Raw genomic sequence first — 27,780 nt, 5'->3', positions numbered from 1 at the left:
AAATCTCCTAAAAGATTATAAAAATAAAAACATTAACTAGGAGTGAAAAATAAAATTAACAAATCTCCTAAAAGATTGTAAAAATAAAAACAACAAACCTAACTAAATAAAAATTACAAATCTACCTAAATTATAAAAATAACTGACATAAGAAATCAATCTAAAATATAATAAAACTAAATCTAACTAAAATAATAATATACAGAATAAATCCTCCTACGTCAAATATATATGCACCTATACAAATTAATTTAATAGTCACCCGAACTAAATCTAACTAAACTGTATTTCTAATCCAACCTTTATGAATAACATTTCGAAAATTGGGAAGGTTAGATCCCACTGTGTTTGTTGTAATATTAGGATGGTGTATTGGATTGAGATTTTATGAGGCAATTTTGGCAAAAAAAAATCTTGATGATTTTATGAGATTTTGTTGGACTATATTGATTTTGTGAGATTTTAAAGATTTTTTTTTAAAAGACTTTTTTACAATCAAGATTTTTAACACATGATTTGAATGGATTTTGAGAGATTTTTTTTTTTTTATAACGATTTTGAGAGATTTTTCTCAAAAGATTTTTACAATCAAGATTTCATAATACTTTATATATTATGAAACTTTTTTTTATTTGAAAATTTTTAAAAGAATCAATAAATTTTAATAAAAGAAATTATATTTTTTGGGAATGCAAATATTTAAACAAAAAAATAAAAAACCCTTACTTTTTTTTACGTATATGTTTCTAATCACCAATAAAAAGGTCACCACCACCACCATTGATGGGAAATAGAAGCAGATGAATGTGACGAAAAAAATTCGTTTCGTTTGCTGTAAAAAGTTGTAATGAATCAAAAGTTTGTAAAAAAGACGTAGAATTTATTAAAAAAAAATTGTACAAATAATATATTTTTTTTCCTACAATTTTTTTTTCCCGAAATAAAAAAACACCAATTTTTTTTAAATCTTTTTGAATAATAAAAAAAAAGAATCTTTATTTTTTAAAAACAAAACTTTATTTGTTAAAAAAAAAACTTTATTTTTTTTGTAAATCTCTTTGAATTAAAAAAATAGAAAAAGAAGTTTCATTCATGTTTATATCTTTCAGTTTAAGAAGGATATGGAACACAGATTATGTCTCAGACACCTGTAACTTCTTTTTCTATTTTTTTATTTAATTAAAAAAGATTAAAAAAATAAAGTTTTTTTTTTTACAAACAAAGTTTTGTTTTTTAAAAAAATAAAGATTCTGATTTTTTTTAATTCAAAAAGATTTGAAAATAAATCTTTATTTTTGGAGTAAATTGTGTAGGGAAAAAAAATTGTAGGATTTTTTTTAAAATTTTTGCAGGAAAAAGAATTATCTGTAGGATTTTTTTTTAATTTTGGCGAAAAAAAAAGAAAATTCGTTTTTCTATTTTGTAGAAAACTTTTTTTAAAAATTTTGTAAAAAAGACGTAGAATATATACGATATAAGCATTAAAATCTAAAATTGTTTGATATGTTATTGAGACCGATGAAGATTAATGGTTTATACGTTTTTATTAAATACCGTTAATCTTAACCTATCTCAAAAACATATCAAACGATTTTAGATTTTTATAAAATTCAACATATCTTTAAAATATATTATAATTTAAGGGGAGGGATCAAATTCCACCGGTGTAATATTTGAGTAATGTTACACCGCTCAATAACGCTTTAACGAATACAAATTTTACAAAATCCACCGTTGGATTGAAAGCTTATATCGTATAGATCATCTATGTTGAATTGTATAAAAATCTAAATCGTTTGATATGTTTTTGAGATAGATCAAGATTAACGGTATTCAATAAAAACACATAAACCATTAATCTTCATCGATCTCAATAACCTATCAAACGATTTTAGATTTTTGTAAAATTCAACATGGATGATCTATACGATATAAGCTTTCAATCCAACGGTGGATTTTGTAAAATTTGTATTCGTTAAAGCGTTATTGAGCGGTGTAACATTACTCAAATGTTACACCGGTGTAATTTGATCCCTTCCCATAATTTTATATTTGGCTTAATTAGTCTATTGGTCCCTTAAAGATATTTTAGATTTTACAATGGCCCCTTAAAAAAAAAAAGGTCTGGATTGGTCCTTAAAGAAAAAAATGCTCGGATTGGTCCATTTAAGACATATATTTTTGCCATATTGGTCATTTCCGTTAAATTTTAACTCCAAATATAACAAAAAATTTCAATGGTTAAAATTTTAAAAATTAATAAGGTTTTTGGTGGACCACTTACACTTAATGACATCCACAAGTCAGTCTACTAAAACTAACGTTTTTTGTAAAAAATTGACGGAAAGGACCAAGTGAGAAACAAATGTGTCTTTAAGGGACCAATCCTGACATTTTTTCTTTAAGGGACCATTGTGAAACCTAAAATATCTTTAAGGGACCAAAAGATTAATTAAGCCTTAATATTTTAATAAAATATATTATTAAAATAACAAGGGTGGTGGTCAACACCGGAGCCACCAGCCAACGTCAGAGCTCCGCCGCCCACCGCCGTACCGGCAACCGAAACTCCACCACTAACCGTCGTTGTGCAGCCGTACCGGTGACCGGAGCACCACTGTTGACCGCCTCCTGTGGTGGTCGTTGACTTTGTTGACCACCACATCTCTTATTATTTTTTATTTTTTGGTCAAGATTTGGGCTTAGTAAACAATTATTTTGGGCTTAGAAACAAACTATTTTTTTTTGGCCTACTAGTTAAAAATATGGTTTTTGGTTGATTTTACCCAATTAAATCATAAAATAAGATAAATATAATGTTTTTTTTTTTTTACAAAAAAAATCATGTTTTTGTTATGATTAATAAATCAGTTTTTTTTTTTTATTTGTCAAAAAAAAACTGTTTTTCAATTAATAAATATATTTTAATTATTTTTAAAAGTCATATATTTTAATAGACGGATATCCATCCATTAAAATACCATAATGGATGGATTGGATTGAATTTAATCTCTAATAGATGGATTAGATTGGATTTTTTTCAATGAGTTTTAATGGATTGTTAATGGATTAAGAAAATTGCTTTTTTCCCCCATTGTTTCCTCCAAGGCCCCCCAAAGTGACCATTTTGACCCTATAAATGCGTTTGGACTCTAGAATCCGAAATTTGTTTGTTATGGACCATAGAATCCGAAAATCAGTTTAAACAAGCAATTGACTGGTTATGTCTGCCTTGTACGTGATGTTTTGCCCAGGAAAACATGGGTTTGGACTGTACAATCCGAACGTCCTTATTTTTAACGTGTTTGGAGTATAGAATCCGAAACTTGTTTGATATGGACCACACAATCCGAAACCAGTTTAAACAAGCCATTGGCTGGCTATGCCTGGCTTGTACATCGTTGATTGTTTGCCCAGGAAAACATAATTTTGGACTGTACAATCCGATATTCTTTGCTTTTTAAAATTTTGCATCATTTCGGATTCTACCAACCGGAAACGCTGATATTCAGTTCGTAGGATCCGAATATAGTCTATATAGCCTATATGACAGAAGTTGCACTTTCATAACCACTTGGAGACTCAATTGGGAGCTTTGGAGCTAGGGCGATTTTTTTGGTAGGCACAAAATGTGTTCCCATCTATATTTGGCTTGTTTCGGATCCCACGAACCGCACCTAATGGATTTCGGATCCTAGAATCCATAGCATCCTAAACCCCCCAAATCCAAGGTTATTTTGGGATTTTTGGGAGGTTTAAGAGGAACACGGGGGGCGAAAAAAGCAATTTTCATGGATTAATGGATTACTTTGATCAATCCATTAGCAATCCAATCCAAATCTATCCAATCCATCCATTCCATTTTGACACCCCTAGGGTCAACAAACCACATTAATGTTAACTGTTGAAGTTATAGGGTTTAATCCTTAAAGTATAATTATATTGATACGATACGATGTGAACTAACCCTTACTTATTCTAATATATGTGAATCCTAATACTAATCAAATACTGAAACTAACCACGAAATCACCAAACTTCTAATCCTAATAAATAAGGAAAGAAATCATGAAATATAAGCAAATATGAAAGCTAATCCTTAGGATTAATATAAAATTTTATATGATAAGATCAATATATTTTTAATATAATCAAACATTAACTAATCTTAAAAGACTTATGCTGATGAACGATCCAAATTACAACGTCGTATGAAAGCATCAGCTGCAGCGGAATCTTGACCAGGGAGAATTTCAAGAACATCACCAGTGTCATACTCAATAGCCTAAGGAACCCAAGATGCATACATTCATTCAAAGAACGAAGATGATGCAAGTAAAATAGAATCCAAATCACAGTGTGTGTGTGTGTGTGTGTGTGTGTGTGTGAATATATGAAGAGCTCTACTGTGTAATACGTACAAATTTCATCATAGGCCTTACATGTGAAACGAATTCAAATTCAAAATGACGAACATCTTTTCCAAAGTTTGGTCTGGTCAATGGAAGATTCTTCACCTGCATGATCAGCATGAAATAAAGAATAAGACATTTGATCACTGCTATCGAGAGGTAACTGTCTGTCAGCAGTAAAACTACCAAAGATAAAGTGTCTTATCCAGTACCATCTTAAGAAAGCAGTCAGGATGCCCACTTCTGCCAGAAGATGAATTTCCATGATGCAATGAACGAGCATTATCAAGAATATCAAGACTCGTTAAATCTGAAAGAATCAAATCTTAATCTAGTCAAATATAAAAAGAACGAGTTAGGATCCTCTCCATTTCCAATTATTTCCATTTCTTCCATTATTATATAGACGTATTTTGGAGAACGTACAATGACTAGAATCTCCTGATAATAGAATCAAATAATGATTTTTTGAATTATTTATCACGGTGATAGAAATAGATGACACACATCATGACTGTTTGCATGCCATTTTTCCCAACACCTCAGCAAGTGTAGATATACATATACTCACAAAAGGGTTGTCCAATATTCGAGTTTCTTGTTAGCATGTTGCGCATGGAGATATTTGTGGAACAACTGCAGGGGGATGATGCTATATAGCCCTGTTTTGGGGACTCCAAATATCTGATTTCCTTTCCTTTTATTATATTTCCTATTTACTTGTTTCCTCTTAGGATTGAGTTTTGGGTCTAACTCATCCTTACAAAACCAGCTAGTAAGGTGAGGATTGCCTCTACTTTATAAACACTTATTCAGGCCATCTCACAAGCGATGTGAGACTTTTTAACACACCCTATCGCGCTCAGCGTTGGTCTTGTTGCGCGGATATAAATGGTGGAGGGCCCGATCTGAAACCTGATTGCAGGCGGCCCGACGAAGTGGCCCAGCGAATCGTGGATAGGCTCTGATACCATCTTAGAATTGAGTTTTGGGCCTAACTCATCCTTACATAGCCGGTTTTGTAAGGATGAGTTAGGCCTAATTTTCCTTTGTATTAATCAGGATTGTATCAAATTTGTATCAATATCGTTACTCATATCTAACCAGAATCTAGGATCATTTTTCTTTTATTCCTGCAGATTGGTTTCCAGAACCAATTCTGCTCCTATATTATGAGCTGTATCGCTTTGGTATCATGCATTAGAATAAAAACAATTTTCTGTTCTTTTAACAGTGATATACGACACAGGAATGCAAATAGTTCGGTCAATAGGAAAAAAAGTTTAAACAATTTGATTACGGAAACCATACTAGATAACAATAAACATTGCAGGAACAATAAAGGTTAATATTGTTAAGATGTACTTACTATATCCTTGACATTAAGTCATCAGTTTTGGTAACTTCATTTTCTGGATTCCCAGCAAAGAGTGTAGCCCACAATGCAAGGATATCAAAGACGTCCTCTTTAAGCTCCTGCAGGCAAAGGAAAAACACTAAGACATGAGACTTTTGCTTAAAATAATTATAGAGAGCTACAGAAGTTACCAAAAACACCAAATGCAGTCCTAATAATAATTTTCACAATTCATATTATCAAGTCATATTAGTTTCATAACAATTATAGCTTAAGAAAAACCCTGAATATCAACAACTTAATACCTCCTTTGGTAAAGAAACCAATAACGATGATAAAAGCAACCACCCAGCTTCTTTTTCAACTGTCGCTGTCAACGGATTGCGACTATATATTCTATGAGCATTTTCTTTGAAACCTCAAATACTAATCTGGGAAGCCTGGTTGTAACACATTACTACATATTAGTATAGAAAATCAAGCAAGCATTGAACTGCACAAATAACAATTCTTATGTTATTATCTAGTATAAGGACCAGAGTGAAAAAACTGCAAAATATGGGTCTCTGAATCAGTTCTGGCACTGGCACCTATTCATTCATTACACACCTTGTGGTCTAAATTACTTTGAGGTTTTAATCGGTTTTCATTCCATCTCAAAATATGGATAAATATTATGATACAAACAAAAAGACAGAATTTTCAAATTAAAGGCTTAGTGACAGCAGTAGAGAGATTTGATGTGGAAAGAAAATGGTACGTACCAAAGAGGACTACCGGATCTAATGATGATTAAAGAAAGATGGTCTACCATAGACCACATGCGACATACATTGATCTACCCTAACTATTTTGCATTGTTTCCTAATGAATTCCACTTCTATAAATTGATGGCCAAATCACAAAGAAATTAGTATTTTGCATAATAATGAAATGAAGGGTACGTGTTTTTGGCTAATCAGTTACAAATTTAATTATCAATGTTTTCCATCTTTTGATATATCTTTGCTGTGCCACAGCTATGGAGGGTTTCTCATTCTTCATCATCTGTTGTACTCTTTTCAAACTATTGTTAGTAAAAATTATTCTATCAATAACAATTAAGCGTTAATTACTTCCACAAGAGAGAAACTAACGCTTAAAAAATGATATGTTAAGTTAACCAATAACCACCATAATTTAATAAATGATATTTTGACATATGCTTATATACTTCCACTAAAATATAAAATTTAAAAGCAACGTTAATAGTAGTTCACAAATCAATCAAACAGGAATCAAATTAAACTACGGTTTTTCTACTTGCATGATATAATATCATTTTAATTTCCAGATTGATGCTGGTAAAAATGTATCCACTAAAATCACACGAGTCATACATTACGGGTGAAAGTTACACCTGCTCCTCATGAACTAAAACAAATCAACTTTCGAAGATGAACCACATTTCCAACATCTATAACAAATTATGCTTAAAAAACTTGTAAAGCAGCCCAAAATTCGGTCATGATAGACATCATACTAATATGTCCTTCAAAAAGAAAAGAAAACAAAATACAAATGCTTCATTTTCAAAGTAAGCAAACAATTCATAACAATCCTCATTGTTGAGATGTCAACTCAAAATAAAGCTCATGGCAAACCCTATTCAAAAGAGGGACTTCAGGTGAGAAAGAACATCTAAGTTGGCTTCTGCATATAGTCCCTCATTTGATTCATTAGCCCTTCCCTTCCTGAATATTGTCATTGAGGTTTGGGGCCCTTACAGGACGCCCGACACGAATTACTTCATCCACCAATAGCAATTGTGATGCTATACCTTTCCTGTATAGCATTGAAAGTAAAAAACATAACTTAATAATTGAACCAAACCAACACATGTACAACTTGAGGGTTTGGGTCACCATGAGTTTTAACCCAACATGCAAGGTGTGTCTAAGCTATCATGGTTGGGGAAAAGGACATGCAGAGTACCACTCAGTACGCCATAAATCAATTTAGACTTTGGCAGTTATGTTGCTTACATTCGCAACATGTATTTATTAAATTTGAGGTTTTGTTATATACGTTAATTTTGTTATCTGTTATTATTTTTGCAAGTGGATTATTTTTATGAATGCTCGATTCAGTATTGTTAGTTTCAGCTGGAAAAAACTCCAAAATCTGTCCACAGCCCATCCACCATTGGTACTACCATTTTCATGATCCCACTTCCAAAACCCAACGAAAAATGAGGAAAATATGACATGGGGTAAAAGAAGCACATTGATGGTGTCAAATAGTCAGTGTTCAACCATACCCTGAGTTGATGACTTGGCGATTCACAGAGTAGTTGTCAAAAATACCCTCCATTTGAGGGTCTATATGTTCTCCAGTGTTTTGACTCAATCCAACAACATTCCCTCTATCATGCTCTCCCTGAAAAAGCATTCAGCAAGTGTACTGTTAATGCCAATCTATCTTCTACTTTATATGAACACATGTATACAATCACATATAAGGCGTGAAGACATATAATAAATTCAGAGGAAACATACCGTAAGGGCAATAATCACATCTTGAATGTCCTTTTTTTCAGCGAGTGTCTTTTTTTCAGCGAGTGTCTTAGGCACCACAAGAAGTGCATCAGCAAAAGCCTCAAAACCAAGTTTTTTAGACTGTTTTAAAGTTACAAACAACATTGTTGAGATACGTAGTTGACAAATAAAAGTAAATAAAAACTTGAAAAGCATCAAGTCATTCATATTTTACCCCTTGAACAGTTTTCTTACCTTTGTGTGAAATCAGTGAGCAAAATATGTAATTAGTGTCAGTTTATAATTCATTTTGAGTCCTAATGTTACCATTATGGGATTGCTTATGTGAGGGTTGATTTTCACTCATACTTCTTACCTTGTATGCACGTTTTTCCATTAGAACCCTTCGTCTCTTTACATGTGAGCACCTTCTGCATCTTTTGAATTCTGACGTCTATCCATGACACTGCAAAGAAGCATAAAACTACTAAAATACAAAATAAATGCAGCTTCTTGTTGTAGGTCATTCATTTTATATTTAGTTAGTCATTCATTTTATATTTTGTTATAGAAAGATGCAGTAATCATAGTGTCCCTCATACAACCATTAGTTCATGTTAAGAGTCTCACATCAGATGAAATATGACCTGAAAATGTGTTTATCTAAGTGCCGGTAATCATCACCTTATAAGCAAGTTTTGTAAGGGTTGAGTTAAACCCAACCCAAATTCTAAGATGGTATCAAAGTTATCCAAGATCTGTTGGGCCACCCACTATTGAGCCACACTCCATATGTTCAATTTTATGTGTGAGGGGGTGTTAAAGAGTCCCGAGATATGGTCTGATTGCCTTTCTACGGCCTAAAAGTGGTTGGCTGTTAGAGCACTTACGATCCGTGCTACGATTCTCGAGTTACAATCTTTTAATCGCTCCTGATCTTACATAAACTCATTTTCAACGAGGTGCTCCAACAGCCATAATTAAGAAATGGAACACATGTGAAACACAGATGTTGCATGCACTTACTTACCTATGATCTTCAAAGGAAAATATAACATTTTCTAGTGTTGCTTCAGGCTGGTAATACATAATATCTAGTTTTGTAGAGTTGAGTTTGACTCAACCAAAATCCTAAGATGGTATCAGAACTTAACCAAGTTCTGTTCAGCCATCTGTTATCGGGTCACACTACTGATGTCCAGTCCTAAGTGTGTGTGTGGGTTGAGAGTCCCACATTGGATAAGATATAGTCTGAAAATATGTTTACAAGTGAGTGGCATCTCCTCACCCTGCAAACCAGTTTTGTAGGGTTGAGTAACCCTAATTCTAATACTTGTTTTGGGCGGCCGTGGTCGTAGTTCATTGGTGATTGATTGTCAACGAGGCGTTGGCCATATTAAATTTAAATTGCAAACTCTGGAGAACTTAGCAGCTGTCCACCCTCAAATTAGGCTTCTCTCTAAGAGACACAAAAAGTAAAGTTAAGTAATGATACCTTGGCATCCATCAAAAGCATTGTCATTTAGTGAGTACAGGAGGATTCTGGACATGCCAAAGATTTGTTACTCAAAATACAAGCTTCCAAGCTTCTTTTGTGTCATTAATATCTACAATGATAATTTTTTTATTCAGAACTAACAGAAATTTTGTATTGTAAAGACGGAAGCACCAAGTAAATGTAAGAAAACTAATGATACGTTTAATGATAATGTTGGGAACAAATGCTCATTGTACTAGTCTTAACTCTTAAGCAAAAGAGTTAGTAAGTTACGTACTACATAATGTAATTCAACAATTGTGATAATCAAGAATTGCCTGTAACTAAGAATTACAACATCTATTTTATAAGAATTATTCAATGACTTTACAAACTATTGTTTTTATAACTCAATGCAGGTACTTCTGCTACTGTATTTTACTGTATTTTGTAGAACATATATTCTTGTTTTGTTTCCAGGTAACCCAAAAGAAGTAAAAAGAAAAGACATCCAAATTTAAATTGCAACAAACTTAAACTTCTAAAATTCAAATACAATATTCATGTTATATTAAACAAGTAGCAGCAAGAACAACCTTTTTGAATCCGTCTCATTTACATTGCTTACACATTCATAATTACATATCATTCTAATTCAGTATAATGAAGATACATACCTACATACAATGACATTCTGGTAATAGATCTGTGCCTCTCTTCCCTTTCAAATCTGTACAAGAAGCAACCAAAATATTTTCGTAAAAAACTCCAAAAACAATTTTTAGTTTGAAGTCTTAACAAAATAACGATAAGAACAATTTTCACCTTTAGGTAGCAACCAGATAGAGTTTCAAAACTGAGTCACTACTTTAGAAATTGCACCTTTTTCTAAATTTTATAATTTGACGTTTTAACTCTGAGATGATATGCAAGGGTGGTGTTATTTCCTTCATAACCGCATTCTCCGTGTACCCTTCGTTTAACAAGCCAAAAACTAGAGCAGTGTATGTTACAATATCTGGTTCTAGTCGTAAGGCAATCATTTCTTTAAAGAATATAATTGCGTTTTCAAGGTTATGAATCTTCATGTGTCCATCAATCATAACAGTGTAAGTAACAACATCTGGACTAATTCCCATTTGCTTCATGTCTCCCCAGATAGTCAAAACATTGTACTTTGCATCCTTTCCTTTTCTGTGTCCATAATAGAATTGTTTTAGTCCCTCATCGAGTAGAACTGTGTAGGTAATGACATCAGGTTTGATCCCTCTGATCTCCATATCCTGGAAGAGGTGATGAGCCTCTTGCGAGCAATTCATTATACAATAACTTTTTATCATAATTGTGTAAGTTACAACGTCAGGCGTAAATCCTTTCTCGAGAAAAAAATCAAACAAAGAGCGAGCATTTTTCATATTCCTTGCTTGGCACAATGCAATTTCCTTTATATTTTTTTTAATCTCTTGGCACAATGCACTTTCTTTTTCTTTTTTTTGAATCTCTTGGCACAATGCACTTTCTTTTTCTTTTTCTTTTTTTTGAATCTCTTGGCACAATGCACTTAATACTTTAGAATACATTACTTTGCTAAGTTGCTTAAAACCGGAACCTTCTTTTGCAATATCTCCTTGGTTTGAAATTTCACAGAAAAGTTCATATGAGTTTTCAATATGGCCAGCTTGACAATAGCCGTTAACCATGGCAGTATAGATTTCGACACCTTCATCTTTCCGACAGTTAAAATATGCCTCAGCATCTTCAACCTTGCCTGCTGAACACAAACCTTCAATGGTAATCTTATGTGTAGTAGAGTTCGGCTTCACACCTTGACTATCCATATGACTCAAAAGGTCAACTGCCTCACAATCACGACGATTTCTGAACAAACCGGCAAGTAGTACATTATAAGCAACAACATCAGGTTTAAGTCCATTTTCTTCCATTTCTTTGAAAGTACTATAGGCTACATCGGGTTTACCTTGAAGACAGTAACCACTAATAAAGGTTGTGTAGTGTTTGATATCTACATTGATATGCATAGATTTCAACTCCTCCAACATACCTACTGCTTCATCCACCTTACCCAATTTACACAAAGAATTAAATACAATATTGTAAGCAACCCCATCGAGAAACACACCCGATCGCTTTAATTCTTTAAATGTATCTACAACTTCTGAATCCATACCCATCTCACCCGTGCAATGAAGGATACAACTAGCAATCACATAATTCGTCTCTATACCCTTCGAAATCATGTCATCGTGTAATTTGAAAGCTTTACCCAAATCATTGCTCTTACAGTATCCACGGATCAACGAAGAATAAACATGAAAATCAAGAACAAGTCCCTCCCATTTCATGTCATAAAACACATCCTCGGCTTTATCTAATTTCATTTCATTACAAAACCCGCGAATAACCGTAGCATAGGCATAAACCTCAATAGGAGCGTTCCTCTTTCTATGATATTGAAGTACGTGATATCCCAAATCAGACATACGATTATTACACAACCCGTCGATATAAGCTTCATAACAATACGAATTCGGAGTCACCCCGGCATCCTTCATTTCATCAAACACACGAACAACATATTTCAAAGAATCAACCTTCTTACACAATGCCTTGATAACAATGCCATAAGTGTGAAGGTTAGGACACAAACCAAGCCTCTTAATTCGACCATAAACGTCCAAAGCCATATCGATTTTATCATAATTAACCAAACGGTTAATAAGAAAATTACAAGCAAACATACTTGGAAAAATCCTAAACCTCTCAATTTGAAATTGAAACAAGAACTCAACACTTTCATCAAACATATTAAGACCAACATAAGCTTTAACAAACCCATCAAAAGCTCTAACAAAGTAACAATTTTTATTATCGAAATCAACACTTTCTACAAGTTTCTCAAACAATTCATGAATTTCAAATAATGGGTTTTGTTCAGAACAACGAGTAATTATATCGCAATAAAGATTATCCAAACTTGTATTCCAATTCCAATAACATAGTATTCTAATAAAAGAAGCATAGGTTTGAATGTTGTGTGTGAAACCATGTTGGTTGAGTTGGGTAAAGTAAGAGAGTGCAAGTGAAGGGTTGTTACGATAAAGGTAAAGTTTTTGGAGGACTTTGAAAGTGTTAGGATCAAAAGATGAGAAATTTGAGGGTTTTGTGAAATGGGTTTGTGAGGAAGAAAGTGCAAGAGAAGTGGAAGAAGAAAAGTTGAATTTTTTGTTGTAGTGAATGGTTTTGGTTTTGGAGAATGATTTTTTGAAGAGAGAAACAAGAATGAAAGAAGGGAAATGCAAGAGACGACACAACATACCAGTGGTGATGCGTGCGGCTGAGTAGCGGCGAGGAACAAGAGTGCGGGCGGCTGGAACAAACAAAACAGAAAATCTAAATAGTGTTTTTTTTTTTTTATAAGCGAAATTCTAAATAGTGTATTGTTTTAAATAAAAATAAATTAATATAAATTTTATTAAAGTTATATTTTATGATAAAATCATTCTTTCGGTATTTTTTAATGCAGGGACCAAAGTCACTAACGGATTGCAGAGTTAAAGATTATTTTGTATTTTTTCTTGAGTCAAGGACTATAATGATAGAGAGTTGTATATTCAAGGACCAAAATGGTTATTTCCACGTCCTTAGTGCCAACTTAGCAAGCTGATGTTTGCCCAAAAAAATGTCACGTCAGTTTTTTTTGTTGAGTTAACGGTCAAACTTAACAGCAGAGACTAAACTGACTAACCGAATGCAAATTCAAAGACTATATAGTAGTTTTTCCTCAATGAGAAACCAGAATGACAGTGAGTTACATTGTGGGATAAAAATGACTATTTTTTTTTTATTTATTTTATAAACAGAGTCTTTTGACTAACATCGACCAAATGGTTTTTCTTGAAGCAATAATCCTTCAAATATATTTTTTAATTTACTTTTTTAGCATTTTTTGCCAGTATTAAGTTAACTTGTGAATATTTTGTAAAATTTTTGAATGATTTAAACCATGATAAAAATTGTCACGTCACTTTTGATCCCTGCACCATGAGGTTTTGATGGTAAGGTGGTGACAAATAATTGGCCAAAAATGTTCATCATTGGCCAAATAATTGCCTTAAAAAAGCCATTGGCCAAGTTTAGAGCACGTTCTTTTTTATTTTAAGAAAAGTAGGGTTTTGCTAACGAGTGTCTCTGGGGTACTCTCTAAGCATTTTATTTAAAGAAATTTTTTATTTAAAAAGTTAAACATCACAATTTCCAATGCATTGACTTTACGCATTCCGATAAAAATTCTATAAAAAACTTACTATTTAAGGGCTTAAAGAGTGTCGGGGGCACTATTTAGCATTTGCCATAAAAGTATCATCTCACGTTCTTAGCAAGTGATTCATTGTTAATTACAAATGCATAATGCTATCTAATGGCTCGTGACAGACGGATTAATGAAACCTAAATTGTATAGTTAATGTTTGTAAAATATAAAAAAGCTAGAATTTTGATTCATGCGATGTATGGGTCTAATTGAATTATGATTTGTTTGATATAAAAGAATAGTGGTAACGGAAAAAAAAAAAGAGACATTTTTTGTAATTTTTTAAAAAAAAAGTTGATTAAATATATTTTTGTAATTGGAAGTGTAAACTATTTTGGAAATTGTGTATGTAATCATATAGTTGGTATTGAGCCTAAGGATTTTACCAAGGAAGATGAATTAGTAATTGTTACTAAGAAGATTTATGATAAAATTAAAAAATTGGATAAATGTGTTCTTGATGGATTGGAGACATTGATGTTAAGATATAGGGCTATGATTGATGAAGGAGTTACATTAGGAGTTGCTGGGTCAACAAGGTTTGGGCTATATGAGATTGATTTTGGTTTTGGAAGGCCTAAAAAAGTTGAGGTTACTTCAATTGATAGAGGAATAACAATTGGAATAACAGAATGTAGAAATTTCCAGAAAGTAAGTTGGACTTGTTCTTGATAAGCATGTGATGGGTTTGTTTCATACCATTTTTCATGAAGGGTTATGCTTTGATGTATGAGGCAGCAAGGATGGAATAATGTACTTGTATTTCTTTTAAATAAGCAATTTTTTTTGTCAAGTAGTCTAGCGACTAAAAACATCTATTGAGACGAATAAGTGGGGAATTCCAAGTTCGAACTTTAGTGCAATGTTCCAACCAACTGAATTATGCTCACGGGACTTTAGTTTGGTGGTGGTTTGTCTCCTTATTTCTTTGTATTTTTATATTTTGGTGGAGTGTACTTCTGGTACCTCTTTATTTTTATGAACTTTCTTTTGTATCATTTTCGTATTTTCATATTTATATATTTGCCATTAAATAAAAAGAAAATATTATCTGTTTGTATTTTTATGTTAGTAGCAAAGTGAAGTTAAACCTTATTTTGTGTTTGTATTTGAACTTTTTCTATTTCATTTCTTTTAGCAAGTTCATTAGCTTAATATATAATGGTTATTTTTAAGAAACTCTTGTTATGTTTTATGCACCGTCATAAAATGTTATTTTTAACAATTGGATTAACAAAAAGTAAGGATTTGCATGTATTTGAACTAGTATGATATCCGTAAGTGAAAATTTATGTGCAATTTTTTCTTATAAGTATAACAACACAGTCACGAAGTACTGTATTGATGAGTTATTATAATATAAGACGAAGTCTAATGAACATTATTATCACGAATATAAATTTTATAAAATTTACTATTAGATTAAAAGTTTATGTTATATAGATCATCCATAATTTCATTAGAGATATCTTAAGCAAATGAACTTGCCAAAAGAAATGAAATATAAATCATTGAAATACAAACACAAACTAATGTTAAACTTATAACTATGCAAATATTTGCTTATTAAAAAAGATACAAGTCCATTAATCCATACATGCTGCTGCCTCATGAATCAAAACATATGCCTTCATGAAAAATGGTATGAAACAAATCCATCACATTCTTATCAAGAACAAGTCCAACTTCAACACCACCTTTCAAATCCTTTCTTTCTGTTAATCCAATTGTTAATCCTCTATCAATTGAAGTAATCTCCACTTTTTCAGGCTTTCCAAAACCAAAATCAATCTCATATACTCCAAATCTTGTTGAACCAGCAACTCCCATTCCTTTAACTCCTTCCCCAAACATAGCCATTAATTTAAACATCAATGTATCTAATCCATCAAGAACACTACCCTTATCCATTTTTTTTATTTTATCATAAATTTTCTTAGCAACAATCACCATACCATCTTCTTTTGTAAAATCCTCTGGCTCAGTATCAACTATATGATTAGTTACACAATTTCCGAAATAGTTTTCGGGAATTGGATGATCTAATCTATCTCTACAATCAACAGGAAAACCAAATGAAAATTTCTGCCTTTTATCGCTTTCGGATTGTTGTATCGCTTTTGCTATGCAAACAGACACATAAGAACATGTAAGAACAAAACTTGATAATTTCTTTGGATGTTCTTGTTCTTGTTCTTGTGCTTCTTCTACAACATTGTTCCATTTGGACAATATACTTTTGTTTAATTTCTCCAAATCCGTGCGTGTGAGCTCGAACGTGGCTCGAACGGAATCCTTAATGATTGGTTGAAACATGTTTGACATAATCTTTATGCTTCTTACATTGCTCCTATCAAAATGTGATGAGATTCTGTTCCAAGTATTTATGAAAACATTCTCAAGATCCTTTGGATCTTTGATTACTTCCCTTTCCAAAAAGGGTTCTAAAAAAGGTTCCAAAGTTGGTGCTTTTGTTTCTTCAAGTGATTTACTTATAGAAGCCCAAGCTTTGACGAACATGGTTGAAGATTTTCCATCAAGAACAGCATGGTGTGTGCTTATTCCAATAGAAAAACCACTTTTGGGGAAAAGAGTTATTTGAATTGAGATAATAGAAGCAAAAGAATCAGTTGATTCTAAGTTTGGTACAAAAGAACGAGACAAAGAAGCTTCATGTGGTGAATTGTGCTCCAAGATTTTATTAAAGTCTATATCATCATCAGACTGAGCTAAGAGCAAAGAAACTCCATCGTCGTTTGGATTGAATTGGATGAATGGTTTCGGAGAATCAGAAGGCCAAACGATATTACCGGCTAAAGGAAGGAAGTGTTGGAGGGTTAAAGAGAGTGAGGTTTTGAGTTTTGGAACAAGATTATGGAAGAAGAAAGAAGGGTGTGATTCGGAATTTGGGAGGGTGTAGAAGAAGATGCGTTCTACTGGATGGAACCTTAGCCAAATCAAGTCAAAGAAAGTGAGAGGAAGAGATAATTGGGTTGAAGAATGAGGAGCAACTTTGCATTGTTCATGGATTTTGATGTGATTGTTTAGAGAAGCCATTTGAAAGATGATGTGTGTTCTATGAAATATTTGCTAGTGCTATATTTATATACTTGTTCTAGTTTATAATGTTTAAATCTTTTGTTTTCTCATATATTTTCTATATTGGAGCGTAATCGAAGTTGAAATACCGTCGATTTATCTTTTATTTATGTGTAATTATTTTGCATAATATACTGTATAAAAAATAATAATTATATTAAAAGAATTAGTGCGTAAATATAAATATTAGATGTAGTAATTAACAACCAATCACTCACATTTTCTATTGCGCTCGCTAAGAACGTGAGATGATCTATTATGAGAATAAAAAAAACTCACTTTGGTTAGTTTAGTAGTGTTGGCTTGAATCTTTGGAGTATGTTTTTTTCAATGTCTCAAATTCAATTCTCTGTCGTGCTAATTTTGGTGGGCCAAGTCCATACAGAGAAAAAAAAAACTTTGGCTTTAAATGGACCATCGCAAGTGAGCGGTGAGATTGGTTCCCTGAATTAGTCGGTCCAAGGGTCGGATGCCAAATTTTAAAAAAAAAATTAAAATATAATAAGAACGTGCTCTGTTGGCCAATGATGAACATCTATGAAAGGAAAATTCTAAAATAAAGTTGGAACTTGGAAGTATCACCCTCGCTATACACGCGTATGGTTATTTTATTTTAAAATAAAAAATCTAACACACTAGTGGACTAACCTACAAAGTTGAATGCTTCTCGAAATAGATTCAGCCTAAATACTTTTTTTTCCTGTTAAGCTGCGGTCACTAGCTCTCAATTGTTTAAATATAAAAAATATAATTTGTAAATTTGGATTGTCCGATTAAGATTGGAAGGCTGTGATTGTTCCGACTGTATATAGTCACTAGTGTTGAGTGAATCCAATCCACATCCCTATATGAGGCCTATATATATATATGTAGTTGGAAATAGGTTAGGTCGAGATAGACTTTGTCAAACCTAAACTTTGTCTGTAAAAATATTGGCATAAGCCTGACATTTGGTCTGTCATAATATTATTTTTTAGTTATGTGTCTGGCCTTTTGAAAGTTGATATGACATGTTAGTGTGTTTAAAATCCTATTTCACGTTAACATATTTAAATAAATAATTATATTTATTTTTAAATATAATAAAAAACTACTAAACCAATGAGATTAAACTTTTTGATATTTAACATGATATTTCTAAGAATTTGACTATATATGACATCATATTCTAATTCTAGTTTATAATAATACATTTATATATGTAAAAAATTAATGTAGATTAATAAATTTAAACTACCGAAAAAATTAATATATTTATAATTTAATCAAAGTAAAAAATTTAATATATAATAATAGTAGTGGCAAAAATATTATTCATATTTACTTAAATAAACCGGTTTAGTTGGTTTAAAAGACTTTTTTAATGTCCCACAACCCGACTTTTTTAGCTAAATAATAGACTTATAAAAAAGTTTTGGTCTGCTCTATTTAAATAAATAGTCCTGGTCTGAGCCTATCTAGGCTACACCGTAGGCCCCTATAGGCCGGCATGAGATATTCCCAATTTTTAATGACAATTTTAGTTCTCTATTTTTACTCACTCGATCACTAAATTAGTTTCCATATTTTGAAATCACTCAGTTTTGGTCTATTTATCATATTTTATAGTTAAAAAGGATGATTTAATATATTTTAAATGACATAACATACGACTTGATGATATAGATTTATTTAGGTGAATTAATTATTTACATTTCATTACTTAAATTACATAAATGAATAATTTTTGAAATTGAAACCGAAGTTTTTAATAAATTCTGATGTAATTGTATGTTTTTATCATTTAATATCATTAGGTTGTATTACATCATTTAAAATATGTTAAATCACCAATTTTAAATACAGAAATTAAACAAAGAGATAAAAATCGAGTGACTTTTAAATAGAGGATATTGATTTTTTTTTTTGGGTTTTCACCCTTTGGTTCCTAGGGGAATGGAGCTTTAATAGTTCAGAGTTCGGGGCGAGTTCTAGCATCAAGTGGTTCCAGTATAGGGAATATTATCAGTGAGTGAAAATAAAAAACCTAAACTGTAATTATGACAAATATAAATATACTAAGCCCTAAGTACATATTATTTGTATGGAAATGAAGATTTTTTTTATGGAAATGAAGATTTGTTTCATTTAGTGGTTTAAGATAAGTGTAGGGTGACACTATTTGGATCTATACACATTATTATAAGCTGAGTGGGGACATATGGCTGTTTTATATATTAACAATATTACTATTATTATATAAATGATGATGGGCTTTAAATAAGGGTTTAATATCCTCAATATTGTTTTCTTAAAAAAAAAAATTAAAAGGAGAATGTTAACACGTGTACATATGGCCTGACACATGTTAAGGAATTAAAAATAGAAATTATGATTTAAAATTTGTGCATTTTAATTTCTTAAGCATTGAATTTTTTATATTATTAAATGTTGAATTTCTATATTAAAATACCTTAACAAGTGTCTTAATACACATGTTAACAAGACCCAAATTAAAAATAGAGCTGTATGTATGAGAGATGAATACAAGTGGGATATATTGGTGTGCATATATAATTGGGTGATATACGTGACACCTAAGAGTTAATGTGCTGATTAATTATCTGATTAATGAGTTTTTTTAAAATGATTTGTTTGGAAAACTCGAATTCGATTCTTAGTGAAAATAATTTTAATCAGACTTTATTTATCTCACAGTTTAACTTAAGATTATGTCGTGAAACTCTATTCCCCAAAAAATAAGAGGGTTAATATCAAATAATATTTGACCGCACCATTTGTACGTTCACACATATTTGAAAAAAGAAAACATAATTGAATGTGTATTTTTAAAATGAGTGTTTCCATTATGTGCAAATTTACGCATGTTAAAAAGTTTAATATAATAATTTTGTACCAAGTTCAAGTACAAATTTCGGGACGTATTGTGTTTTTTATATTAAATATATAATTTTCTAATAAAAAATTACTACTTTTAGTTGATTTAACATGTTTAATACCGAATATTACACATGTTAAACAAACTCTTTTTTAAATAAAAGTCAATAATCATAGTTTAATACTCTTATTGAGATTTGAGTGATACATAATGTGTTGACCTTATAATTATAGTGTATCAAATTAGCACCAAAACACAAACCAAAATTTCACTTGCAAGAATGGCATCATCATCAATCAATAACCGCAAACCAAGTGAAATTTTCAAAGCACAAGCCCAATTATACAAACACATGTATGCCCACATAGATTCCATGACTCTTAAATGGTCAATTGAAATGAACATACCAAACATAATCCACAATCATGGCAAACCAATTTCTCTTTCAAACTTAGTTTCAATTCTTCAAATTCCATCATCGAAAATCGATAACGTGCAACGTCTCATGCGTTACCTTGCGCACAACGGATTCTTCGAGATAATAAAAAATCAAGAATTGGAAAATGAAGATGAAAAAGAAGAAGAGGCTTATGCTCTCACTATTGTTTCAGAGCTTCTTGTTAAAGGAAGTGAACTTTGTTTAGCTCCAATGGTTGAGTGTGCTCTTGATCCAACATTTTCATCTTCATTTCATAAGTTCAAGAAATGGATTTATGAAGAAGATCTTACACTCTTTGGTGTTAATTTAGGATCGGATTTTTGGGAATTTCTTAATGAAAATCCTAAATATAATACAATGTTCAATGATGCAATGGCTAGTGATTCCAAAATGATAAATTTGGCATTGAAAGATTGTGATTTTGTGTTTGAAGGGTTGGAATCAATTGTTGATGTTGGTGGTGGAAATGGAACAACAGCTAAGATTATTTGTGACAAATTTCCTAAGTTGAAATGTGTTGTGTTTGATAGACCAAAGGTAGTTGAGAATTTATCTCAAAGTGGTAATTTGACTTATGTTGATGGGGACATGTTCACATATGTTCCTAAAGCTGATGCTGTTTTGCTTAAGGTATGCTTTTCTAAAATCTAAACCAAGATTTTTTTTTTCCCTTTATTTTTCTTTGATTTTCCCACAGTTTCCTCAACTTGAGGAATCAATTGAAGCGTGTTGATATTAAATGTGGTTATTTATTTCAATCGAAATTCAAACATTAATTTGCTATATTGTAAGACTCTAATTTTTTTAGCTATATTCGATTCATGTTGGTTAATCGAAGATATTTTACTTCAATTATATTATGTTTTGACCCCTTTTTAAGATTCAGTATTTTGTCCCTTAGATTTAGAACCAAAAATAGTAATGTGACAAGTTTATTCACATGAAATAAAAATGATACATTATAAATTCACTCGAAGTTTATGACGCATTAATAAAAAAGTTTGTCACGTCACCACTATTTGATCCAAAGAATTGAATTTTAAAAAGACGGACAATATATTGGTGAGAGATAATAAAAATAGGAGAACCAAAACTACGACTAATCATTTTTTGAGGCAATTTTGAAAATTTATTTATTTGAGTGATTAACTCATTTCTCAAAAAAGTTATTATTAAGGAAATTTCTAATGCTTCATCTTTATTTATTTGTCTCTCTGCAGTGGATCTTACATGATTGGACTTCTAAGGATTGTATAAGGATACTGAAAAAATGTAAAGAAGCTGTTACAAGTGATGGAAAAAGAGGAAAAGTGATTGTGATAGATATGGTGATAAATGAAAAGAAAGAAGATAAGCAACTTACAGAAATAAAGCTCCTTATGAATGTATCAATTTCATGTCTTAATGGAAAAGAGAGAACTGAGAAAGAATGGAAGAAACTCTTCATAGAAGCAGGTTTTCAAGACTACAAAATCTCTCCTTGTACTGAATTACTGTCTCTAATTGAGATATTTCCTTAAAACACTAATGCTGTGGTCCATTTAATAGTTTATTTTACTTACTCCGTCCGTGACACTATATAAGCAAAATTCTTCTTTTCTAAGTTCATTGTATAATTAATGTATATGCTGATTTTGGGCTTCTGGCATTTTTCTTTGGTGGTAGGGTAAACTTGGTGCATTTCTTCTCAATGTTTAAGAACTGTTAGATGTTGATGTTGGGGTGGTAACATTCATAGTGGGGCATCCCTTGCTGTCATGGTACCTTCTTAATAAGTTCTGCCATGTTTAGTTTGTATTATATTGTGGGAGTTGTCAAGCTGGTTTTGTTGTATTAGCAGGATATTATTGTTTTGAATTTTTCCCGACTCTCGAGCACATGATTTGACGGATTGTTATTGATGACAAATCGTCACACTCTCTATTCCATGCCTATTTTAGCAACATTAGATACATTTTAATAGCTTTTTAGCAATAAATATGAGAGAAATCTAACCATTAGCTTGATTACTTGATTTGCAAGAAAACAGGAAAAACTGCAGGATTTGAAGGATTTTCACTACGCTGGGGGCGTAGCCCATCACGCGCCGCGTGATGGAGCTCACAGGGAGCCAAGATTTTCACTCTGATCACGCGCGGCGTGATATCTGACCACGCGCGGCGTGAATCTTTGTTCAGGAACTGGATTGCTCTCTGACTCCACCACGCGCGGCGTAACTCCGATCACGCGCGGCGTGAAGTCTTGATTGAAGAAGAAGATTGCCTCTGACTTGAGCACGCGCCGCGTGATTCTGTTATCACGCGCGGCATAGTGATGGATTTGCAACCACGCGCGGCGGGGTAGATCTGACGCGCGGCGTGGTTGCCTTCTGTATATATATTTTCTGCATAATTCTGTTTTCGGGTTGGAAAATTCTGCATCTTTTCACTACATTCTGGTCTTGGAACTTGAAGATCGTGATTCAACACTCCAGTGGAGAACTCCAAGCGCATCAGATCATGGATTCACAAGCCGTGGCGATGAAGCGAGGAAGCGTACGAAGAACGATGAGGAGCTAAACTCCCTCGGAGGTAGAATCTAGGTAGTTTAGGATGTAGTTCATTGAATGTAACCTGCAATTGTGTAAGATCATACTCTCTTTATAGTATTCATTCAATTCAAGTCTGTTTCTAATGCTTTACAATCCTTCATTAGTGTTGTAATGATTTTGAGTTAAGTCACGTGCGAGAGTATTGATTTAATGTCTGAACTGAATTGTATTGAGCACTCGAGTGTCTCCGGTCGAGAGATTGAGGCATAGAGTGTAGCGAACGATTGACGCGCGTTAATATCATTCGTTGTAGGTAGCTTCCGCCCGAGAGATCGGGGGAGTATCGACAACGAATAGAGTGGATTTTGACAAGAGATTGCGATTCACTATTTTGTCGATCTAGTTGTGAATACTTGAGTAGTTCTTATACATTGTAGGTTGCATGCGGTTAGCTATAGACTAGATGATTCCGATGATTCTACCTCGCTTTTCCATATTATCAAGCACTTTTTCTAGCATTCATTACTCAACATACCCCCAATTTATGTGTATTTTCTGTATAATGTCTATGAACACAATGCGACTAGTTTGATCACACAATCCCTGTGGATCGATATTTTTTATTACTACGTGATTTTCGTGCACTTGCGAAATTTATCATCAAGTTTTTGGCGCCGTTGCCGGGGATTGTGATTGATTCAATTAGGCGTTAGTGTTCATATTTTCTGTGTTTTTCTTTATTACTTTCTGTTGTGTATTTTTCTCCCGGAGCGTTCTACTTGTGTGTTTCATTGTGCATGCGGAGAACAGGTCCTCAAGAGCTGCAATTTGATCCGGAGATTGAAAAGACAGCTCGCGCAATTCGAAAGGCAACAAGGGAAGCTCAAGCTTCAAGGGGAACAGCTTTGCTAAGGGATACACCGGACTGTCAAGGAAGGACTGCAGCAACAATGGAGGAAGAACAGGTTCCACCGGTTCCTCAACCGCCAAGGCGTACCCTTGGTGATTATGGGAGGAGAGACAATGACGCGTTGGCAAACCAAGGCTTTCAGCCGGCGAATCCTGTCTCATTCGACATCAAGAACACGGTCCTTTCAGCCTTAAAAGAGAATCCGTATTCAGGTTCGGAAGCTCAATGCCCGAATTTACACTTGTCTCACTTCTATGAAGCATGCGACTATACTGATCCACCGGGGGTGAGCGAATCGGACAAAAGGCTGAGGTTATTCAAGCATTCTCTCACCGGCCGAGCTAAAGATTGGTTAGACACGATACCCGCCGGAACAATTGAGACTTGGAGACAGCTAGAGCGGAAGTTCTTAGATCGTTACTTTCCGATTCATAAGTTTCTAGAAAGAAGGGCTGAAATTAGCAACTTCGAACAAGCGGATGGTGAGACGTTGTATGATGCTTGGGAAAGGTTCAAAGTCTGTCTTAAAAGGTGTCCGAATCACGGTTTCGATGGCCACAATCAGATGCAAATGTTTACCCAAGGTTTGAGGGCTCAAACGCGAATGATACTTGACGCATCAGCCGGTGGTTCGTTGAAAAACCGTGACGAAACTGAAGCAAGAGAGTTGGTGGAAAGCATGGCTCAAAACGAGTATAGAGCTACTAATGATAGGGGAGCCAAAAAGAAAGGCGGAGTGTTGGAATTGGATACTCAAACAGCTCTATTGGCGCAGCAAAAGCTCATGACTAGCCAAATGGAAGCAATGATGAAGCTGCTGTCCAATCCGCAAGTCCAAACTTCTCCAATAGGTAAAATTGACAATGTGCGCTGTGATTTTTGTTTGCAGGACCATCCTAATGGCGGATGCTTCCCGGAGGGTTCAGAGGAGGCTCGCTACTTGGCCAATTTTCGGAAGCCGTACAACAATAATAACAACGGTTCCGGGTGGGGGAATGGTATGCAAGGTCAAGGTGCACAGCAACAGCAGCAAAGGCCTCCATCAAGGATGGAAGAGACTCTAAATCAGTTCATGCTCATGACCCAAAGCAACTTTGAAGCGATGAAATCGAGTCAAGCAACCTCTAATAAGAATCATGAAGCTTCTATAAAGAATCTTGAGGTGCAAATGGGTCAGCTGTCAAGACAGTTTTCTATGTTGCAAAACCAAGGAGGTTTCGGTGGAAACACTCATGATAATCCGAAAAATGAAACTTGCAATGGAATCACTTTGAGGAGTAGAGAGATACCGGAAAGGCCAGCTGTGGAGAAGCCCTTGAAAAAGAAGGTCATTGAGGAAGAAGTTGAAAATAAGCAAGAGGTCGTAGTTGAAAAAGAGAGATATGAGGGAGAAGTAGAAAAGGAAAATGTGTCTAAAGAAGTTGAGATTAGTGAGGATGAGAAAGAAGTTGAAAAACAGAGGGAGATAAAAGAAAAAGAGGGTAAGAAGGTTGAGAAAGGTAAAGGAGTTGACGAATCACCATATGCTAGGATGCCTTTTCCTAGGAGAAAGAAAGTGAAGAATCTTGAGCGGGAGAAGGAGTTCAAGAAGTTCATGAAGGTGTTGAACAAGCTTGAGATGGCTATACCTTTAGTTGAGGCTTTGGAGCAAATGCCGAGTTATGCAAAGTTTTTGAAGGAGCTGCTCACAAAGAAAAGAAAACCATTGGATGATGAAATGGTGAGTATGACGGAAGAGTGCAGCGCCCTCATTCAACGGAAGCTACCGCAGAAAAAGAAAGATCCGGGGAGCTTTACAATTCCATGTTCCATTGGAACGCTCACCATTGAAAAAGCTTTGTGTGATTTGGGTGCTAGCATTAATTTGATGCCGTTATCAATGATGAAGAAGATACCGGGAGCTGTAGCAAAGCCGACAAAGATGAGTCTCTCTTTGGCGGATAGATCGGTTGTGCATCCGGAAGGTATTCTCCATGATGTGTTGGTCAAGGTTGGCGGATTTGTGTTTCCCGCGGATTTTGTGGTCTTAGACATAGAAGAAACTAGGGAGTGGGAACCGTTGCTACTTGGTAGACCCTTTTTAGCAACTAGCCGTGCCCTAATCGATGTAGAGATGGGCGAACTCATGCTAAGGACCGATGATCAACAGGTAACATTTAATGTTTTTGATAAGATGGAGTGTGACGATGGAGACCCACAGTGTTTTAAAATCCAGGTTTATGATCATATGGTTAAACATGCTTTGAAATTGCCTTGGAATGCACACTACTTGCCACATGATGGCGCTTCTTCTCCGTGACCCTTAGGGGCATGGAACGTCAAGCATCGGGACGTTAAACAAGCGCTGGTTGGGAGGCAACCCAACGGTTTTTAATGTTTTAGTGTGTTTTCTTTTGAGGTATGTAGGTAGGTGTGCAGCAGAAGCAAGGACGGAAGCAAAACAGGGCAGAACAGAATTCTACCACGCCGGGGGCGCAGTACAATCACGCGCGGCGTGATCCTTCATCACAGAGGAGGAAGTTTTCAGAAGTCATTACGCGCGGCGTAGGGGTATATCACGCGCTGCGCGAAGATTGGAGGAATATGGAGTCTCTGACTAAGTGATTACGCGCCGCGTGACGGTGATTACGCGCGGCGTGGCCTGTTTGAAAGAAGTTCTTGACCGTTACAATTGCTACTACGCGCGGCGTAGATGGACCACGCGCGGCGTGGTTACACAGGAAAGCGTGTCAAATTTGAATTTCTTCATCTTCTCAACCACTCCATCCGTCCCATCATCAATTCACACGGTTTCCCACACAGAAAACTCCATTGACAACCCATTTTCACTCTCCAAACTCCTCCAATTTCACTTCTAATCACCTCCAATCATCCGTCTCCTTCACATTCACATTACACCCATATCACCCACTCCTAATTCCACTCCAAATCCCTCATTTCATCCCACATTTCTCCAACTTCCCAATTTACCCATTTCAATCTTTACAATATCACCATGTTGACTAGGCTAACCGGAAAGGGAAAGAAGAAGAGTGATGCTAACCCACCACAAGAGCCTCCGAAGAAACCAAGAACGAAGATGAGTGCAAGCAAGGGCCAATCTTCTCGGTCTGCTCAAGCATCCCCTCCTCGCCGGAGCAATGTGACTCGGCCACAGGTCCATCCCCACTTCATCAGTGAAATTCATGAAAAAAGGTACTCCCAAATTCGAACCTTTACTATTAATCAAGAGAAGGGTTTTGGTGAGGATTTGTTGAAAGGAGTAGCTGAGTTAGGGAATGAGATAAGGTCTAGGGGATGGGAGAGATTTAATAATTTGATGATTAAAGATGAAATGAATCCTGGAAATCAGATGTGGGCTAGGGAGTTCTTTGCAAATGCTTATTTACCGGATCAACCTATGTTTCCGGAATATGTTTCTGTGGTTAGGGGTGTTAAAGTGAGCTATTCTTTTGAAACTATAAATAATCTGCTTGGTTGTGCTGCTGGAGGAGTGTGTGAACTCTTGCGTGATAGAGAAAGGATTGACAAAAGTGGGATTGAAGTTAGGGAGGAACTAAAGAATATTGTGTGTCGTCCGGGAGCAATGTGGCTACCCCATTCTGCAGCTTCTCTTCCTAGAAGGTTGAGCTTAACAAGTTTCAATCCGGTTCACCGAGCTTGGGGTGAATTTTGGTTGAAAAATGTGAGGGTTGTAGGCAACAATTCCGAAATTCAGCTGGACAACGCGCACGCGGTCCGATTGTTGGTAGAAGGGAAATTTATTAATCTTGGATATTGGTTACAAAAAGATCTTCATGAGATAGCCAATCATCCGAATCCGACCTTTACT

General features: G+C 34.2%; 3 protein-coding genes across 8 annotated transcripts; 1 reads left to right on the top strand and 2 right to left on the bottom strand.

The window, feature by feature from the left end:
* Positions 1-4,086: 4,086 nt before the first annotated feature.
* Positions 4,087-13,173, bottom strand: LOC123890203 (pentatricopeptide repeat-containing protein At2g26790, mitochondrial-like). Of its 5 annotated transcripts, XM_045939758.1 has the most exons (12): positions 10,588-13,173; positions 10,440-10,492; positions 9,781-9,892; positions 8,662-8,751; positions 8,307-8,426; positions 8,069-8,187; positions 6,379-7,593; positions 6,075-6,139; positions 5,782-5,888; positions 4,625-4,722; positions 4,443-4,517; positions 4,087-4,285 (listed from the first exon to the last, which is right to left on the bottom strand). In XM_045939758.1, exon 1 carries the CDS (start codon positions 13,095-13,097, stop codon positions 10,632-10,634), a length of 2,466 nt encoding a protein of 821 aa, XP_045795714.1. In that variant the 5' UTR covers positions 13,098-13,173; the 3' UTR covers positions 4,087-4,285; positions 4,443-4,517; positions 4,625-4,722; positions 5,782-5,888; positions 6,075-6,139; positions 6,379-7,593; positions 8,069-8,187; positions 8,307-8,426; positions 8,662-8,751; positions 9,781-9,892; positions 10,440-10,492; positions 10,588-10,631. The 5 variants fall into 5 exon arrangements, with proteins under 5 accessions (XP_045795714.1, XP_045795715.1, XP_045795712.1 ...); XM_045939759.1 differs by having other exon boundaries at positions 4,087-4,517; positions 4,625-4,737; XM_045939756.1 differs by having other exon boundaries at positions 4,087-4,517.
* Positions 13,174-15,482: 2,309 nt separating this feature from the next.
* LOC123893166 (phenolic glucoside malonyltransferase 1-like) lies at positions 15,483-17,272 on the bottom strand. Its single transcript, XM_045943091.1, has one exon. It carries the CDS (start codon positions 17,147-17,149, stop codon positions 15,701-15,703), a length of 1,449 nt encoding a protein of 482 aa, XP_045799047.1. The 5' UTR covers positions 17,150-17,272; the 3' UTR covers positions 15,483-15,700.
* A 3,034-nt stretch (positions 17,273-20,306) lies between these two features.
* Positions 20,307-22,337, top strand: LOC123889968 (isoflavone-7-O-methyltransferase 9-like). Of its 2 annotated transcripts, XM_045939502.1 has the most exons (3): positions 20,307-21,138; positions 21,729-21,963; positions 22,174-22,337. In XM_045939502.1, exons 1-3 carry the CDS (start codon positions 20,350-20,352, stop codon positions 22,176-22,178), a joined length of 1,029 nt encoding a protein of 342 aa, XP_045795458.1. In that variant the 5' UTR covers positions 20,307-20,349; the 3' UTR covers positions 22,179-22,337. The 2 variants fall into 2 exon arrangements, with proteins under 2 accessions (XP_045795458.1, XP_045795457.1); XM_045939501.1 differs by lacking the exon at positions 22,174-22,337 and having other exon boundaries at positions 21,729-22,065.
* Positions 22,338-27,780: the final 5,443 nt, after the last annotated feature.

This window comes from Trifolium pratense, linkage group LG6 (assembly GCF_020283565.1).
Source record: "Trifolium pratense cultivar HEN17-A07 linkage group LG6, ARS_RC_1.1, whole genome shotgun sequence".
Taxonomy (NCBI): domain Eukaryota; kingdom Viridiplantae; phylum Streptophyta; class Magnoliopsida; order Fabales; family Fabaceae; genus Trifolium; species Trifolium pratense.
The sequence above is the reverse complement of the archived record's forward strand: the minus strand, read 5'-3'. Positions and strand labels throughout refer to the sequence as shown.